The sequence below is a fragment of the Chanodichthys erythropterus genome, chromosome 14 (assembly GCF_024489055.1).
Source record: "Chanodichthys erythropterus isolate Z2021 chromosome 14, ASM2448905v1, whole genome shotgun sequence".
Classification (NCBI taxonomy): domain Eukaryota; kingdom Metazoa; phylum Chordata; class Actinopteri; order Cypriniformes; family Xenocyprididae; genus Chanodichthys; species Chanodichthys erythropterus.
In genome coordinates, this window is record NC_090234.1 from 34434600 (window position 1) to 34453339 (window position 18740).

The 18740-nt window shown below is 43.0% G+C and overlaps 1 protein-coding gene across 1 annotated transcript in view; it reads left to right on the forward strand.

Annotated features, from left to right (window-relative positions):
- The window catches only part of lrp1bb (low density lipoprotein receptor-related protein 1Bb), a 359341-nt gene that overhangs the window by 283382 nt on the left and 57219 nt on the right, over positions 1 to 18740 (forward strand). The window contains exons 52-57 of the mRNA XM_067410627.1: positions 195 to 317; positions 1439 to 1579; positions 2013 to 2200; positions 10729 to 10912; positions 11017 to 11102; positions 14843 to 14965. Of these exons, the coding sequence (XP_067266728.1) occupies positions 195 to 317; positions 1439 to 1579; positions 2013 to 2200; positions 10729 to 10912; positions 11017 to 11102; positions 14843 to 14965 (845 nt within the window). The remainder of the gene's footprint in view (positions 1 to 194; positions 318 to 1438; positions 1580 to 2012; positions 2201 to 10728; positions 10913 to 11016; positions 11103 to 14842; positions 14966 to 18740) is intronic.

Genomic DNA, 18740 nt, shown 5'->3' on the forward strand with positions numbered 1-18740 from the left:
GATTTAAAAACTCAATGACATCCATTGAATAAGATATTCTTAACCACAGGCACTTCATTAGTGATGCATTTTGTAACATGTTAGAGTCCAGACTGTGGTATAAACGGGTTTGACTGATATGACTAGTACCCCAAGGTGAATAAAAGTCTTAGTGAGAATTAATTAAGCTCAAGGTTCTGATGTTTACCCTGCAGCTCCGAATAACACATGTGATGAGAATTCCTTCAGATGCCTTAATAAAGGCTGCATTCCAAAACGCTTTGTTTGTGACCATGACAACGACTGCGGAGATGGTTCGGATGAATCGGTTGAATGTGGTAAGCATCTGTCTGAATTAACAAATCTGTCTGATAAGCAGAGCTGTCATAAAGAAAAACTTTTTTTTTTTTTTTTTTTTTTTTTCACATCTATGTCTTTAGTCACTAGTTAACTACTTTTCCCTAAAGAAATTTGTGAAAGCTAATTTTATTTATACAGTAAACTCAATATCATTGAAATAGTAAAGTGCAGTATTATAATGTAAAAAGGCATTTCTCAGTTAATTAAAGCTCTACAGTGAGCCTTAGGCTGCTCTGTGCTCGTATTATTTGTTCTATACATTCTTAATTAAGAAGAACAATTTCAAGAATAGTTAGTATTGTACTTCAGTTATTGGGGTTTCCTAAAAATGTTTTAAAACTTTTTTTGTGCTTAAAACTGAAACATCTGTGGGCTTTTTTTGATGGAGAACTTGGCCCCTGGTCTTCACAACATGAAAGGACAGCCTCTCCACAGGACATCATCCATGTGCATACGCCCTCATAATTTATTATTCTAGAACTTATTGCACTGAGGTTAAAATATGAAATAGAAAGTCTGGGAAATTATTAATAACAAAAGAGATTCAAAGAGATCTCATTAGTTTCTAGAATCTGTCACCAGAGAAATATGCAGATTATTTTACTAAAAAGTAAAATCTCATAGTTTGTTTCATATTTTTTGTTTAATATCCATCTTGCAAAGTTCACACCAAATTAAAAATCAGTCATCATTTACTAACCCTTAAGTTGTTTAATTGCTTTTGTTTTGTTTTTTGTTTGTTTTAATAATGATGTATATATACTATATTTTTTATTTCCATTGAAAAACAAAAAATATTTCTCAGTATCCATGAAAGTGAATCGTATTTAAGACTGCAAAGATCACATAATCATTTAGATGTTCTTGAGTCAAGTGAACGACTTTTGTGGTACTTTTATGGATATGGATTGCTGAACACTTTCATTGTATAAAAAAAAAAAAAAAAAGAACAGCTTTGACATTCCACTAAATATCTGCATTTGTGTTCCATAGAAGAGGTTGCTGAGAGAATTTTCATTTTTGTGTGAGCTGTCCCTTTAAGATCTCCGTTTGGTAGCAGAGTGTGCCATTGTGCTTACAGTCGTCACTCTTTCCGCAGTGTACCGCTCATGTGGGCCAGATGAGTTCCGCTGTGCTGATGGCCGATGCCTGCTCAGCACCCAGTGGGAGTGTGATGGTTACCCAGACTGCCCTGACCACTCTGATGAGCTGCCCCTCAACCTCAAATGCCTGGCTGCCGGTAATGGCCCAACAGAGCTGTGCCTGAAATATGTTTGACTGATGGATGTAGGGCTTACTGAACATCTGAGGGAATACAAGTGGCCAAGGAACATCATGGATAAAAGCAGGGGGCTGAAGTGGATAACTTTGACCTGCGGGGATGGCATGTTTTCAGCTGAGCGTACCAAGCATTTAAAGAGAAAAAAAGGCCTTGCACTTACTGGCAGTTGCAGGAAGCTAGAAATATCATTTGGCTTTTGTTGGATTGCAACTTTGATGCCCTCTAGCTTTGCCGAGCTTAAGCCATCCAATCGTTCATGTTTTTTCCAAAAGCATTTTTACATTTTCAGTTTGGTTTTCAACACAACAAGACTGTATTGTTTGTATTGCTTTGTAATATACTTTTTCCTTAATTTGTTTCCTTTGTTTTTATTTTCCTCCTTTATTTCTAGAGAGCTTATGCAACAGTTCCTTTTTCATGTGCTCAAATGGCCGCTGTATATCCGAGAAGAGTTTATGTGACCTGAAAGATGACTGTGGAGATCGCTCAGATGAGAAAAACTGCAATGTCAATGAATGTCTGAACCGTCGTGTCAGCGGATGTACGCAGGATTGCCAAGACTTACCAGTAGGATACAAGGTTGGTCAATATTATCTTTATATATTGTACTTAAGGTTGTCATTTTAACTGATTACTTTAGTTGGGTTAATTTTAAAGACAATAATTATATGAAATTTAAAATAATTTGTATATTATAAATATGCTTTATAATACATTTGAATGCTTTAACAGAGATATGAGTGATTTGGATTAGAATACAAATTGATATACTTTTGGGTATTGTATTAAATCTTATTTTAAGCATGCCCTATATATATATATATATATATATATATATATATATATATATATATATATATATATATATATATATATATATATAGGGCATTAACCCATTTGTAGAGTATCATTATATATTTGTGCAGTATTGTGTTCTGAAGAAATATATATGTGTGTATTCCTTGTTGTGTACACTGTATTGATTGTATACAGTATTGTTAGGTGTTCTGAAGAAATACAAAATACACATCTATCTTTCTTGTGCACATATATGCTATATGGAAAGGACAAAAAAGAGATTTAAAATATTTGACTATTTTTCTTTGTGAGAAAGAGTTGGCATATTGCTAATAATAGCTTGTTGCTAGACTGCTCTTTTTCTGTTTCAAAGATCTGGCAATTCTTTTCATTCTTGGCTTATTTTATGTGACGTCAAGTTTTGCACAAATGTAACTATGATGAATTGATTTGCAGAAGCTGCTGTGTTATTGTTTCTGCAACATCTTTTCACTGAATTACTTGGGCAAACATTCAAAGACCAAAGAAAAAGCTATAGCAACGATTTGTCCCAGTTTTGTTTCATTGGTACTTAATTGGCATACTCAGATCAAGTTTAAACAAAGACTTGTACCTTCGGGAGCTGTCTGGAGGCATGCCTTAAGGAGCCCGATTTATGAGCTAATTCTCTCTAGATACAGACACTTCTGCTGTGTTACTGATGGGCAAACTAGGTGTCAGGAGTGCCATGTTCACATGACCTGTGATCATCAGAGGTGTTTGGAGGCAGTGTCATTTCCTGGCACATTTCCAACCAGTCACCCTCAAAATCGATAAAGACATTACAAATCCTGTAGGTAAAGAGTCTGACCTCATTCATTGTGGTACAAATGAAGGGATCATAAGGAAACCATTGAGTTTACATACTGAGCAAAAAGCATCAATAATTAAATCCAGCTACAGTGATTTGGAAAATTTGAAAACTCTTAACATAAAATCATTGTGAATCATATTTATCAGTAAAATGCCAGTAGTTTGTTTTTTTCTGGTACAACTTTTGGTAACACTTTAGAATACTGATCCTTCATTAATGAATGACTACACAGGAACAAATCAGTTATGCATTATTAACACTCTAGTAATTACTATTAACTAACAATAAACTCTGATGAATGAATTAGTAAGTAATAAACTCAGTTGTAGGTGGTAGTTCACTATTAACTAATCAGTAACTACTGTTTGTTCATTCCACCCAAAGAACTACTAAGAACTACTATATACATGTTCGTTATTAATGAGAATAATGCATAATATATAATTAATTCTAAAGTGAAGGTGATATTAACCCATTAGTAATGACTGAAGTATTACCAAATACTTAAGAAGGAATTACTAATTATTTGGCTCAGTATTCTAAAGTGAGAAACATGATAACTCTCTAGTAACTATTGAAGTCTTTGATGTTTTTGTAAAGTATTGGATAGCAATAACTCAAGAGTTACTATATAACTCTAAAGTAACTACTTCTTATTTGGATCAGTATTCTAAAGTGAAGATCATGGTAACCCACTAGTAATTACTTTATTGCTGCCAAATATATCATAAGGAATTACTGTACAAAAACATACAAAAACCTCAAAAGTTTACAATGACTACAGTAGTTACTAGAGAGTTATCATGTTTTTCACTTTAGAATACTGATCCAAATAATCAGTAATTCCTTCTTAAGTATTTGGTAATACTTCAGTCATTACTAGTGGTTTACCAAGACCTTCACTTTAGAATTAATTATACAATATGCATCATTCATGTTAATTATGAACATGTATATAGTAGTTCTTAGTTGTTCTCTGGGAGGAATGAAAAAACGTCTCGGTTACGTATGTAACCCTCGTTCCCTGAAGGAGGGAACGGAGACGTACGTCAGTAGTGACCGACGAATTGGGATATCGCTTAGAGAGCCCTATCATCTTCGTGTAAACTAAAACAAGCCAATGGAATTGGCGTGCGATATTTGCATAATGCGCACCACCCCCGTCAGGTGTTTATAAATAGGAAGCAGATGCAATCGCACTCTGTTTTTCGCTGAGGAGACAACTGGTGTCCGCGCTACAGCGAGGGTACAGAAACTGTGGCGACGGGACGTACGTCTCCGTTCCCTCCTTCAGGGAACGAGGGTTACATACGTAACCGAGACGTTCCCTTTCAGTCAGTCACGTTCGACGTACGTCAGTAGTGACCGACGAATTGGGATCCCAACTAAAGCGCCACAGTTACGAAACCCCTTCCAGTGCCCAGCGCAAGCTCAGCCGCCCATAGCACCGGCTGGCGGTGAAGGGGGCGAGCTTACACCGAGAGAGTCTACTGCTGTCTAACCAATACCCACTAAGTAAACTAGACACACTGGGGAAGCGAACCCGTAAGGGACGCTGCGGAGACCACTACCTACCCAATAAGGGAGGAGTTTACGTGGGAAATACACACATGGACTGGCCCGGGGGGCAGTACGCATATGGAGTCCCTGGGATGGCTCCACCTGGTTGGGGGAGACTCATCTGACAGGTGACTGCAGAGCTGGCTCTGCTAAGGGAAAGACACGGACTCGGCCCGTAGGGAGTTTTAAACCGTGAAAAATACACATATGGGACTGCTCACGTAGAGGGGTCACGACATATGGGCCCCAGCCAACAGACAGCGTCAGCGACGGATGTAGGCCTGGCATCAGACACTCCGCAATGTCCGAGCCGAAGGGGGAGGCGGAGGAACTCGACAGGGTTCGCCAAGCGGGGAACACGACTGGAGTGAAAGTATGCACGTATCCGGCCAGTGGCGGGAATGGCATTGCAAGCCGACACTTAGAGTGGGTACAACACGTCTACCGACTAGTGGATGCGAGTACACGTGAGGATACAGGCTCTACACGTAGGCTATAAAACCTAGCGAACGTGTTTGGTGTCGCCCAGCCCGCAGCTCTACAGATATCTGTCAGCGAGGCGCCATGAGCCAGCGCCCAGGAAGAGGCCACCCCTCTGGTGGAGTGGGCTCTCAACCCGAGCGGGCAAGGCACGCCCTGGGATTCGTACGCCAAGGTGATGGCATCCACTATCCAGTGGGCCATCCTCTGCTTGGAGACAGCCTTTCCCTTCTGCTGGCCTCCGTAACAGATGAAGAGCTGATCTGAGGTCCTGAAGCTTCGCGTTCTGTCCACGTAAACGCGCAGAGCGCGGACGGGACAGAGCAAAGCTAGGGCTGGGTCTGCCTCCTCCGAGGGCAGCGCTTGCAGGTTCACTACCTGATCTCTGAAGGGAGTGGTAGGAACCTTGGGCACGTATCCGGGCCGGGGTCTCAGGATGACGTGAGAATCACCGGGCCCGAATTCTAGGCACGTTTCGTCGACCGAAAATGCATGCAGATCCCCTACCCTCTTCAGGGAAGCCAATGCAACCAGAAGAACCGTCTTAAGAGACATTAGTTTCAGGTCGACTGATTGCAAAGGTTCGAAGGGATGACCCCGGAGAGCTGTGAGAACCAGGGTCAAATCCCAAGAGGTTACGGAGGAAGGGCGAGGAGGATTCAGTCTCCTGGCCCCCCTCAGGAATCTGACGATCAGATCGTGTTTCCCCAGGGACTTACCCTCAACTGCATGGTGATGTGCGGCAATAGCGGCAACATACACCTTGAGGGTGGAGGGAGACAGCCTTCGCTCCAACCCATCTTGCAGAAAGGAAAGCACGGATCCGACCGAACATGATCGGGGGTCCTCTCGGCAAGAGGCGCACCATTCGACGAACAGGTTCCGCTTCAACGCGTAGAGATTCCTAGTGGAAGGAGCTCTAGCGGAAGTGATGGTGTCTACGACCGCTTGCGGGAGATCACTCAGAACCTCCGCATCCCGTCCAGGGACCACACGTGGAGGTTCCACAGATCGGGACACGGGTGCCACAGGGTGCCCCATCTCTGAGTCAGGGGGTCCTTCCTCAGAGGAATCGGCCAGGGAGGTGCTGTCGCGAGGAGAATGAGGTCTGAGAACCAGGTCCGAGTGGGCCAGTACGGAGCCACTAACAGAACCTGCTCCCCGTCCTCCCTGACCTTGCACATGAGTTGTGCGAGAAGGCTCACTGGGGGAAACGCATGTTTGCGCAGACCCGGGGGCCAGCTGTGTGCCAGGGCATCCGAGCCGAGGGTGCCGCCGGTCAGGGAATAGAACCACTGGCGGAGGGCAGTTTCCGGGGAGGCAAACAGGACTACCTGGGCCTCGCCGAAACGCTGCCAAATCAGCTGGACCGCCTGGTGGTGGAGCCGCCACTCGCCCGCAAGTAGATGCTGCCGTGACAGCTCGTCGGCTGCACGGTTGAGCACACCTGAGACACGAGTGGCCCGAAGGGACCTCAGATCCTTCTGACTCCACAACAAGAGATGGCGGGCGAGTTGCGACATGCGACGGAAGCGTAGACCACCTTGACGGTAGGTGTACGCAACGGCCGCAGTGCTTAGTGAGCGGACTAGAACGTGCTTGCCTGACAACAGCTTCTTGAAGCGGGCCAGCGCAAGACGAACCGCTAGCAACTCGAGGCAATTGGTATGCCAATGCAGCTGAGGCCCCGTCCAAAGACCTGTCACTGCATGCCCGTTGTACGTGGCCCCCCATCCCGTGGCAGAGACATCTGTGGAGACCACAGCGTGCCTGGACACTCGTTCGAGGGGAACTCCGGCCCACAGGAACAAAGGGTCCAACCACCGGACAAGGGTGCGACGGCAGCTCGGTGTCACGGGGACACGGAGCGTGCCGCACTGCCACGCCCATCTCGGGACCCGGCCGCGGAGCCAGTGTTGAAGCGGTCTCATATGAAGCAATCCGAGCGGCGTTACCGCGGCTGCAGATGCCATATGCCCCAGGAGCCTCTGAAAATCTTTCAGTGGAGCCGCAGGCCTGCACTTGAGCGAGCTCAGGCAGTTCAACACTGACTGGACGCGCACCTCGGTGAGACGCGCAGTCCGTGCGACCGAGTCTAGCTCGAGACCGAGACAAGAGATCCTCTGCCCGGGGGCGAGTTTGCTCTTGTCCCAGTTGACCTGAAGACCCAACCGGCTGGGAGCTACAACCATGTCGGGTAGGACTTTGTACTGACATGCCCGACCCTCGAACGCAGACCGACCTAGGAAGGGTCTGTGTCGAGGCAGAATCGAGACATGAAAGTACGCGTCCTTCAGGTCTATTGCTGCAAACCAATCCTGGGGACGGTCCAGGATTGGCCGTAGCCCACCGCCCTTTTACGGTACAATGAAGTAGGGGCTGTAGGACCCCGACTTCATATCGGCTGGAGGGACCGGCTTGATTGTACCCTTCGCCAGGAGGACAGCAATCTCCACCCGGAGAACAGGTGCACTGTCCAACGACACCGGAGTGAAGTGGACAGCCCTGAAGACCGGGGGACGCCGGCGAACTGAATCGCATAGCCGAGTCTGATAGTACGAATGAGCCAACTGGAAAGGCTGGGGAGCGTGCTCCACGCTTCCAGACACTGAGCCAGCAGGACCAAAGGCACCACAGACGCACCGGGGGTGGGGCAGCAAAGCAGAGAGGGACCCGACCCGGACGGCTTGGGGGCGGCCCGGAGTGGGGTCAGACTCTGCGAGGCAGCAGTGTGCATGGGAGACGACGCACGGGACGCGGTCTGCACCATCACACTGCCACCTGCTGGCGAATGGGGAGGGAGCTGTCAGCGGCGAGGCGGAGCCTGGCACACTGACAGACACCCCTTGTTGTGACCTTGAGTTTGAGGAAACTGCTCTTTTTGTGAAAAAGTGGGTACCGCTGGACTCCGGAGAGCCAGCGGCGGTGGACAGACAAACACAAATTCCCCCCGGCCCTCCTCCGGGGGTGGGAGAGATGGTGGAAAACTCTCCCGAAGAGCAAGATCCTTCCCCTCCAGGTTGCCCGTCTCAGTGCCGTGTTTTGCTCTTACGTTTACCACCGGGCTTAGCGGAGACGGGCTGGGCACCACGCCTGCGACCGGCACCCTGCTGTCTGGCTGGTGTAGGCTGCTGCTTTGCCGTCTTAGCAGGGGCGGAGGACGATGCAGGCGGGCGCCCTCGGCGACGAGCGGGCTGAGGCTGAGCATAACGTGACTGATAGCCTCAGCCTGCTTCTGTGCAGCGGAGAACTGATGGGCGAAGCTCTCTCTCACGGGGGAATTTAGGAACCTCTGCTTATCGGCATCCCGCATGTCCGCCAGGGTCAGCCAGAGATGGCGTTGCTGGACTACCAAGGTAGACATCGCATGACCAACAGCGCGTGCTGTCACCTTCGTCGCCCGGAGGGCGAGGTCGGTGGCAGCGCGCAGCTCCCCCAGCAGCTGTTGGTCAGGACCTTCCTGGGGCATTTCTGACAGCGCTTTTGCCGGGTAGACCTGCAAAAGCGCCATCGCATGCAGGGCAGAGGCAGCCTGCCCACAGGAACTGTAAGCTTTCTCAGTCAGACCGGCTGAGAATTTACAGGCCCGGGACGGGAGACGCGGCTCACCACGCCAGCCAGCGGCCGTTGGACACAGTTGCATCGCAACAGACCGCTCGACTGGCGGGATCCTCGCGTACCCCCTGGCTGCCCCGCCGTCCAGGGAGGTGAAGGCGGACGCGGGGCCAGGCCTCGAACGAACACTATACGGTGTCTGCCAAGACCTGGTCACCTCGTCGTGCACCTCCGGGAAGAAAGGCATTGGGGCGGGACGCTGGGGCTGACCAGCGCGACCCCCCCCCAAGTACCAATCATCCAGCCGAGATGGGCCGGGACAGGGTGGAGGGTTCCACTCGAGCCCGACACACAAGGCGGCCCGGAAGAGCACAGCCGAGAGTTCGGGATCCGATTCGGGCAACGGGACGGCAGCGCGTCCGGATCTTCCTCCCCCGAACACTCAAACTCGCCTTCCGACGCAGCGATCGACATCTGATCCTCCGCCGGCGCACCAAAGGTAACGGCTGGACAGTCCGAAGAGGGCCCAGCGGAAACCAACGGCGGCAGGATGGGTTGCGGTGCTGATGAGGGGGCAGGGGCCCGCGGAGCGCTTCCGATCGACGGGGGAGCCCTGACCGTTATCCTCAGGTCGCCCTCCCTATACAGCGCCGTACCGTCATTCCGGTTCCCGGGGCCGGAAAAAACGGTCGTACGCGGCATAGGAGAGGGGACTCCCGCTTCCTGAGACTTCAGGAAGGAGAGCCTCGACCTCAGCACCGCGATGGTCATGTTCCCGCAATGGGAACATGAACCATCCACAAACGCTGCTTCAGCGTGCTGAACGCCCAAACACGAGATGCAGCGATTGTGCCCATCAGCAGGGACCAGGGAACGACCGCACCCAGTAACGCACAGACGAAATGACATACTGTCAGGGTTCGTCTGTAAAGCTCTTTTAGAAGGGGAAGTCAACTCACTCGTGCTGAAGCACCCAGGGAGCGACGCGATGTGTCAGGTACACCACTCCCTGACACACCGAGGAACCGGCCCAAATCGCTACCTCACAGACACTCTTTGTGTTGCTGTGAAAACAGCAGTTTAGAGCTTATAGCTCGGCTCCTCAGACTCTCGCGACCTCGCTGCACGTGTCCTCTTCACCAGCACCGAAGCTCGCTGCAGATCCTCTTCTGAGGCAGTGTTTTAGTACAAAAAACACACGAAGAAAGGAGTCTTCTAAATAGGACACCAGTGAATGGCTCCGAAGCGAAAGACAGAGTGCGATTGCATCTGCTTCCTATTTATATACACCTGACGGGGGCGGTGCGCATTATGCAAATATCGCACGCCAATTCCTTTGGCTTGTTTTAGTTTACACGAAGATGATAGGGCTCTCTAAGCGATATCCCAATTCGTCGGTCACTACTGACGTACGTCGAACGTGACCGACTGAAAGGGAACAGTAGTTACTGATAAGTTAATAATGAACTACCACCTTCAACTGAGCACTATTACTTACTTATTCATTCATCAGAGTTTATTGTTAGTTAATAGTAATTACTAGAGTGTTAATAATGCATTACGGATTTGTTCCTGTGTAGTTATTCATTAATGAAGGATCAGTATCCTAAAGTGTTACCCAACTTTTAAACCAAATGATTTGGAACAACATGCAAATGACCTCAAATATGGCACAGTTTTCATTTTTGAGGGTTATACACCTATTAATTTGTAAAATGAGTATGGAACTGAAACAAAGTGGAATTTTGCCGAGGTGGTCTTAGTCAAGAGGTTTCTTTTTTTTTTCTTTCTTTCTTTTTTATTAATGGCAGTTTTAGAATCAAAACCTTTCAATTGTTATTTTTTTCACCAATGTGTCTAGTGTAAGTGCTGGCCAGGATTTCACCTGAAGAATGATGGGAAAACATGTGTTGACATTGACGAATGCTCCACGACCCTACCCTGCAGTCAGAACTGCACCAACACTTACGGTTCCTTTAAGTGCTTGTGTGTAGATGGCTATGAAGCGTCCAGAAAAGACCCCAACAGCTGCAAGTCTCTTTCAAGTATGTATATTTTGGTGAATTCCCCCCCAGAATGTGTTTTAACTGAAATTAACTTGGCAATTGTCCAGCTCCATTGCATCAAGTCACCTTTATATTTCTCACAGCTGAAGAACCCTTTCTTATACTTGCTGATCTTCATGAAATCAGAAAATTAAGTGTTGATGGATCCAATTACACTCTCCTGAAACAGGTAAAGCTCTACGTCAACTGTTTTTCTAATTACATGACTCCCATTTATTGTTTATTTTTATATCACACCTTGAAAGGTTGCCCATGTAATCTGCCCTGCCGAGACTGCTGTATTGCTACATGAAATTGTTACCGGACTTCAGAGACCAGATCATAAGCTAGAACTGCTGTGTTTGTAAAACCCTAATGAAGGACCAATTAAGCTGTGGTGACACAACTGTGAATACAACACAGTGTCTATTGTCTCCTATGCCCTTTGAAAACACTAATTGAAGTCATTAACTAGTCCCTTGGCTTGGTGGAACATCACATAAAAGAATTAAAAACACTCCATTGCTGCTCTTCAAAGTGAGTCTTAAAAGTACTTTTACCTTTTACTTTTAATATCAGTTGCTATATCAGTCAGGCCAACCGATTGATAATTTGCCATTTTGAGATTGTAATATTACATTTTATAAAAACACTTATAGAAAGGTCAATGGGTAATAAACAGTTTCTGTTTTCAAAAATTTATAAATCCTGTATATTACTCAAACTTGCATCATTACAAAATTTTATTTGGTCAGTGGACCTTCCTCAGGCTTACAACACATGCAAAAGTTTCAGCAAATTTAAAAACAGCTCATTAAGAATAGTTTGATTACTTACAGCTGTTAATAATGAAAAATGCCTCACATCCAATATAGGATTCAAAATGAGGAAAAGAAAGATCAAATGCATGTTACAAATAATCAAAAATAAAACGCAAACATAATTCTGTAATAATTCAAAATAAGTGATATTTTTATTTGAGCAGATTTCACAATGTATTTTGCTTTCACAAAATAGTATTTTCTATACGGTACATCTGCATTATATTGATCATCAGCCTGATCATTGGCTATTAAAATATCCATTTAAAAATGTGGAAATCCTGTCAAACAAAGTCCATTAAATATTGTAGCCTTTACTTTTAGGGTCTACATCACAGGCAGTCATTTTTTTTTTTTCTGCATACTCAGCAGCTCATCTGAAACAACGCGTTTGGCGCACATTATTGAATGGCTCTATGAAATGTCATTTTGACTTTATATGTAACTTCTGATTGGCCTGGTGTAGCAAGTTGAGTTTCCCTGTGCTATTATCCACAGCTGGTGTCATTAGAGGCCTATAGTCATTACCATCAAAATGATGATTCTTAGTGAAATGTGAGTTTCCTCAATTCTGCTCTCGTTACATTATTCATACCAATTGAGGCTGTCATCCAGGGGAATGTCTATAGGGCTCTCAGAAAACTCTCCCCTTTATGGAGTAGTCTCATCTGCAATCATTTATTCCATTTTGTTTAATAAGAGTGAAGGGAGGAAAGCTTTTGCACTTAAATATGAGTGGAATATGAGTGGACCCTGTGGCCTCTTCCTTTCCTTTGTTGACCTCATACTAGCATAATGCATGATCACGTTTGCTCTGTGGAATGCTAGTTAGCTATTTATCGAGCTGCCATATAGTATCCATAATTAAAGTATCCTTCAGTTTGAGGCATGACCTGTGCAGTAAGTAAGAGATAATATACAGTCACCTGATCTTTAGAAGCCCACTTTTATCACCCCAAATGGGTTGATTTTGCAATAATGACTGGCTTACTATTACAGAGCCCCTAAAGGGACATGGTGGTAGAAAAAAAAAATGGGAAGGAAGGAAATTGTACGTGGTGGTGGAAAAAATATAGGATGGGAGGAATTTTTTATTTTATTTTTTTCAAATCTTTTGCGTTCCCTCGAGTGCGGCACGAGTGTGTAAATAAATACAACGACAATGAAGTGTCTTTAAACCCCTATTTTTTTACAGAAATACTTCCTTCCACGGATTCAAATCTCAAGTTGACAGTTTGACCAAGCCTCCGTTACTAAATCTAAAACGTCACTTTAGAACTAGTAACGAACAAATGTTGAGTCCCTCCATTGAAACTCATTGAATTTTGTACAGTATTAGACAGACAGAGAGAGAGAGAGAGAGAGAGAGAGAGAGATTGCCTGAGCGAGCATTACCCTGTGTCTGATATAATATTCATTCTTCAGGCCGATGTCCATAATATTATATCAAGTCTGTTTGAATGTCCGCTGAGGAAAGCGATCTTTGTATTTGTCCTTTTTACAACTAAGGAAATTTTCCATAACATACAGGGCTAAAATGTCCTGTATGTGGGTTTTACAAATATTTAATGAATGAAAAGGATTTTAAAGAGCTTGTGACAAAATCTCGTAATTCCATTGGATCCTCAAACTGTCAGTCAAACCTCATAATTCCAGCCCACCTCTATCGTGAATGAAGTGGAGATCTCTGCTTCTTTGCAATGCAAAGGTAAATAAAGATCTGATGTTTAAAAAAAAATGTAAAGTGTTTTTGCTCAAGAAACACTATCTATAAAGGCTAATGTTTATGTATTTGAAGAGCAGAGAAGAGTCTTCGTCTGATATTTCCCATCTAGTTGTAGACAAAATGCTATGCTAAAGGATGTATGTTAAATATAGCCTTACTCTGGAACAAGTAATGGATTAATAAGACCAAAGACTGCCTGTTTTATGTACCCAAAATGAATTATGTCTCATGTTTAACCACTATAAGAGCCAGTGGCAAATCCCCGAAGCACTGGCTGAGATGAAGCTGTTCTCGGCAGTTACATGACCCCTGAACGGCTGCTGATGGCCTGGAGTGTGCATCTCCGAAAACTTCTAAATAAATTGTAAAATGGGGCTATGATTAAATATGAGTCACATATTTCAGGTCTATACAATTACATTCTTGCCTAAAAATCTCTTAAAACTACAGTTTGTGGTACAACAAGTGTAGTATTCAAAAAAATATGGTGGATTTGCTCGGCCGCCATGACCGTCTCTTCAAGCGGAGTGAAAAGGTAAGAATGCTGTTATCACTAGAATATCGCACGTCAATCAGCCAATCAGATTCGAGAACCAGAAAGAACTGTTGTATAAACAGTAATAATTATAAATAGTGTTTCCTTTATGACTTACTGCCTTGCTATGAACCAGACCTATTTGACCTGTATGGATATCTTATTTGTGTTTTCACTGATGTCACATAAAAATATATCTTGTTGTGGATTTAAGATAACGCTGGAGGTTTTGGCCACAAGATAAGGTTAAAGGTCTTTGTGGGACTCACAGTGCTGATGATCTGATGGGGGAGAGCTTTTCTTCATCTGCCATCATGCCCGTCGCCCGATCTTAACAGCCGTGATGAAGTGGGCAAAGGAAGGAGGGGCTAGTGAGCGGTAGACTGAGTGACAGCAGCTTGATGTGAACATGACAGTAACGAATGTACCCTCAGCATTCCCTCTGAAGGCTCTCTGAACTGCTTCCCTGGATTCTGAAGCCAATATTCATGTGCATCCAGCGCACACTGCGTCCTCTTCCAAAATCAATACGATGAAGAGACATCAAAAGAAACGTATTCTCTGTATGTTTCATGTCTGTAGTATATTCTTGGCAGATCCTGTCGAGATAAGCGCACGTGGAAGTGGCTAATTAAGCCCTCCAGCTAATTAAATGGCAGAACAAATGCGTAACATCTCATTCTTTTTTGTTCTGCATAGTTGATCTACGCGTGCTGACTGCGGCCTTTACCCAGCTAATACATCATGCTGACTGCACTAACAGTCACATTTGTTGTGCAGTCCATCTCGTGTCATTACTTAATTCACCTCTATTACCTCTATGTTGTGTTTCCTTCTGACTTCTGTAGGGCCTTAACAACATTATCAGCTTAGATTTTGACTACAAGAAGGAGTTCATATACTGGATTGACTCCAGCAGACCCAGCGGCCGGAGGATAAACAGAATTCGCCTTAACGGCAGTGATCTCAAGGTATGTCTGATTTCCCATTTAATTATGGTGGGTCACCTAGGACTGGAAATAATGCTAATAGGTCTGGACAAGCTGTTATATGGCATGTTAGCAACAGGGATGCGATGAAGAGGTCTAAAGTCAACATCTGAATATTAGACATCTGTAGTCATTCAGCCATAAATATAAATGCTCATTTTAGCATTATTTGAGGGACTCATTAAGGTCACATGGTTAGTGCTTAGATGCACATCTCTACCGTGTACCTGCTGAGCAACACTTTTCCCCATCTCATTAGCTTCATTGCAGGGGCCAAGAGCCTCATTTGGCTTCATTACACAGTGTTGCCCCCTCCTGATTTATCACCCCTGCTCAGCACAAGCTAAAGCCATTTGAAATTCATTAGCATTTGTGGGTGTAATTTTCAGAATTTTGGAAATAGAGACAATGCACGCTGGTACAATATGTTTAGATTGTGTAGGAGACCTTTACCCATCATTCGCTGCAGGGGATATAATGATGCAGCTCCTTTGCGAAAGAACAATGTAATTGATGGTTTTATTAATGCATTATTTAATGACATGGAGACACGGTATTATTTTCTTCTCCCACTATGTTGGAGACACATGACCATAAACTGAGTTTGACTTAATATAAAAGTGAAAAGTCTCAGGGAAATTGGAAACATTATGAAGGACTCTAGTCACACAATCATTTTCACCTATCCATAAAGCGAATCAGATTCTTCAGCACATGCACATCAAGATTGAAGAGCATCATCTACTCCAATGTCATAAGACTGCTTATTTACACTGTTACTTCTGACACATAAATTTATGATTCATTCACACTACACACTCATTATCCTAATTAGTCAGTTAATCTCATCTCAGATCACTTACCATTAACACTTTTTTTTTTTTTTTTTTTGCACTTTTTACCATTCTACCTTGAGAATTCCTCCTATGTTTTTGCTGCATTTGAGTACTCTTTCTATTTAAAGAGTTAGTTCACCCAAAAATGACAATTCTGTCTTTAATTACTGTCGTTCCACACCTGTAAGACCTTTGTTCATCTTCGGAACACGAATTGAGATATTTTGAACGACTGCAGTTACATCGACCATTTTAACAATGTCTTCAGTACCTTTCTGAACCTTGAAAGTTGTGGTTAAATTGCTGTCTGTGGAGGAGTCAGATACCCCTCGGATTTCATCAAAAATATCTTTTAATGACAGAAAATAATTAATGACAGAATTTTCATTTTTGGGTGAACTAAACCTTTAATAATTGAACATATTATATACATGTATGTACACTGTATACACTTTTACATGCATCCTGCATTTATGTTGCTATATGGTTCTGTACATGCCTATGTCTGTGTAGTTTTTGTTTGCGCTGCCTGTTTTTATTTTTTATTTATTTTATTTTTTTTGATATTGTATGTTGTCTTAGCTCTGCAAGAAGCTCCCCATATTTTAGTATCCACAATTAAAGCATTGCCTGTTCCTTCAGTTTTAAGTATGACCTATGCAGTAAATAAGAGATAATATACAGTCATCTGGTAATTAGAAGCCTACTTTTATTAACTTGAATAGGTTTATTTAGCATTAATGACTAGCTGACTATACATTATTCTTCTTATTGTTATCATTTTACTACTTATAAGGAAAAATAAGTGTATTACGTCATATAAAAGTACCGGCCTACAAACAACACTATGAACACTGGAACAATATTGCAATATAAATTTATAGATTGTTATTTATCTCTTTATCTTTATCTCTTAATGCATATTTATTATCACATAATCAGCTTTTTTTTTTCAGACTTTGGATGCATTATTTTGCACAATTGATAAACGAAAGTGAGGAGCAAGGTATAAGACAGCTGCTAGCAAATTTTTGGAATCTAGGAACAATGCACCATGGGTTTGACCACTGTAACACAATGATTAACTCTTGCACTGGAGCACGTTTGGCATAATGCTTCAGGCAGTGCCTTTGGTGTAATTCAATAAGGGAATTTGTCTATTAATACTGTATGTAATGGGCCAAAGTTGATATGATATTGTATGTGGCCTCATTTATTAGCATGCTGAACCACTACAAGCAACATTCAATTATTCAGGTGATCCATTTGGCTCTGTGTATGTGAATACTATATCTAAGTTGGTAGTTACCAGTTAGAACACAAGCCATAACTAAAACCCTTCAATAATGGCTATAATTAGATTTTAGCTATCATGCGCACACACACGCACACACACACACACACACACACATATATATATCCCTTAAATGCATGAATGCTTTGCCAGTCATTTACATATTTGGTTCTTTAGCGACTCAGATCTATATCTAACACGCAAGCATCTCTAACTAGTATAAAACTGTGCTGATATTTTAATAACAATTACAAAGGCATAAAATAAAGCATATTCCGATACATTTTGGAACTTGGAAGGGTTCAATTTGAGCAGATACTTTTTACCATCATCACTGTCATTGTCAGAGCTCATTTCCCCAGTACATTCAGCATCTGGCTCACATTCGCGATTTCAACGATAATTAATCATTTTCAACCTTTTCTAAATCAATATTTTGATTTCTGACAGCTTCTTCACCACATCCACTATCAAGTGACAGTGACACTAATAAATGATTGCGTACAATACTTGATCTGCAGTAAATCACTGAGCCATTTCAAATTTTGCTGAAGTACATGTGTTCTTTTGTTATATGTTTGCGGTAATTACGAGTGAAACATCACATCATCATTGTGTATCAGACATTGGCACTTTGAGGAGTATAGGTGAATTGCAATTAAGTCATCAGAGATTAAATTATTGTTGCAGAAAAAATATACAGTAGTCAACATTTGAAGTGGATCAAAAACTTTCATTAAAGTTGTCCTAAAATCATCTTCTTAGGACAACTTTGAACTGTTTAGATCCACTTCAAATGTTGACTACTGTACTTACACTATTAACTAATAATTAGAGAACAGACATTTATTTTTATTTATTTTTATATTGTTTATAATGAATAGATTAGGGAATACTAAGGATGATGTATAACTTTAAAAAATTAATGAGGGGAGGGTAGTGATAGTGACGTCCCGGGTCGATAAAGTCCTGAGTTATGCATTTAAGGGATATATGTTTTCATGCACTGCTACAAAGAACTCAATAAGATAACACGTTTACTTGCACATGCACTACAAATCATCTTGCACTCTCTGCTGCTTGCCCTGAAATACCTCTTTTGCACAATATCATGTACAGTGTTTATGTAAAGTACTTGTATAGTTTGTCTGAGATTATGTATATATTGTCAAATATTTATAGTATATCTATAGTTAGATTACCCACTCTCAGTATGTATAGGTTCAAGATTGTTTCTTACTTCTGTTGTTGTATGTTTATATTTATGTTTAATTATGTAGCACCGTGATCCTGCGAGGCACGATATTTCATTGCACTGTATGTCCACACATATAGCGGAATGACAATAAAGCTTGAGTTGACTTGACTTATATATATTGCAGCTATTCTGAGAATCTTTCATCAAGGTATTTTGTGCAGTCGATGTTGATATATTCAAATGTTGACATTTTAAGTGAGTTAGCCTTCATTTCCACACAAGACGATCTCTCAAATCAGTGCTGGGCCAGATCACTAGAATACCAGAAGCTCTTTATTTCCCACTCGGAATATTAATGTTTCCTCTCATCCTCTCATCTGGAGGCACTTTCCTGATTGGGGAAATGTTCCTCAATCATTGACATTTCAG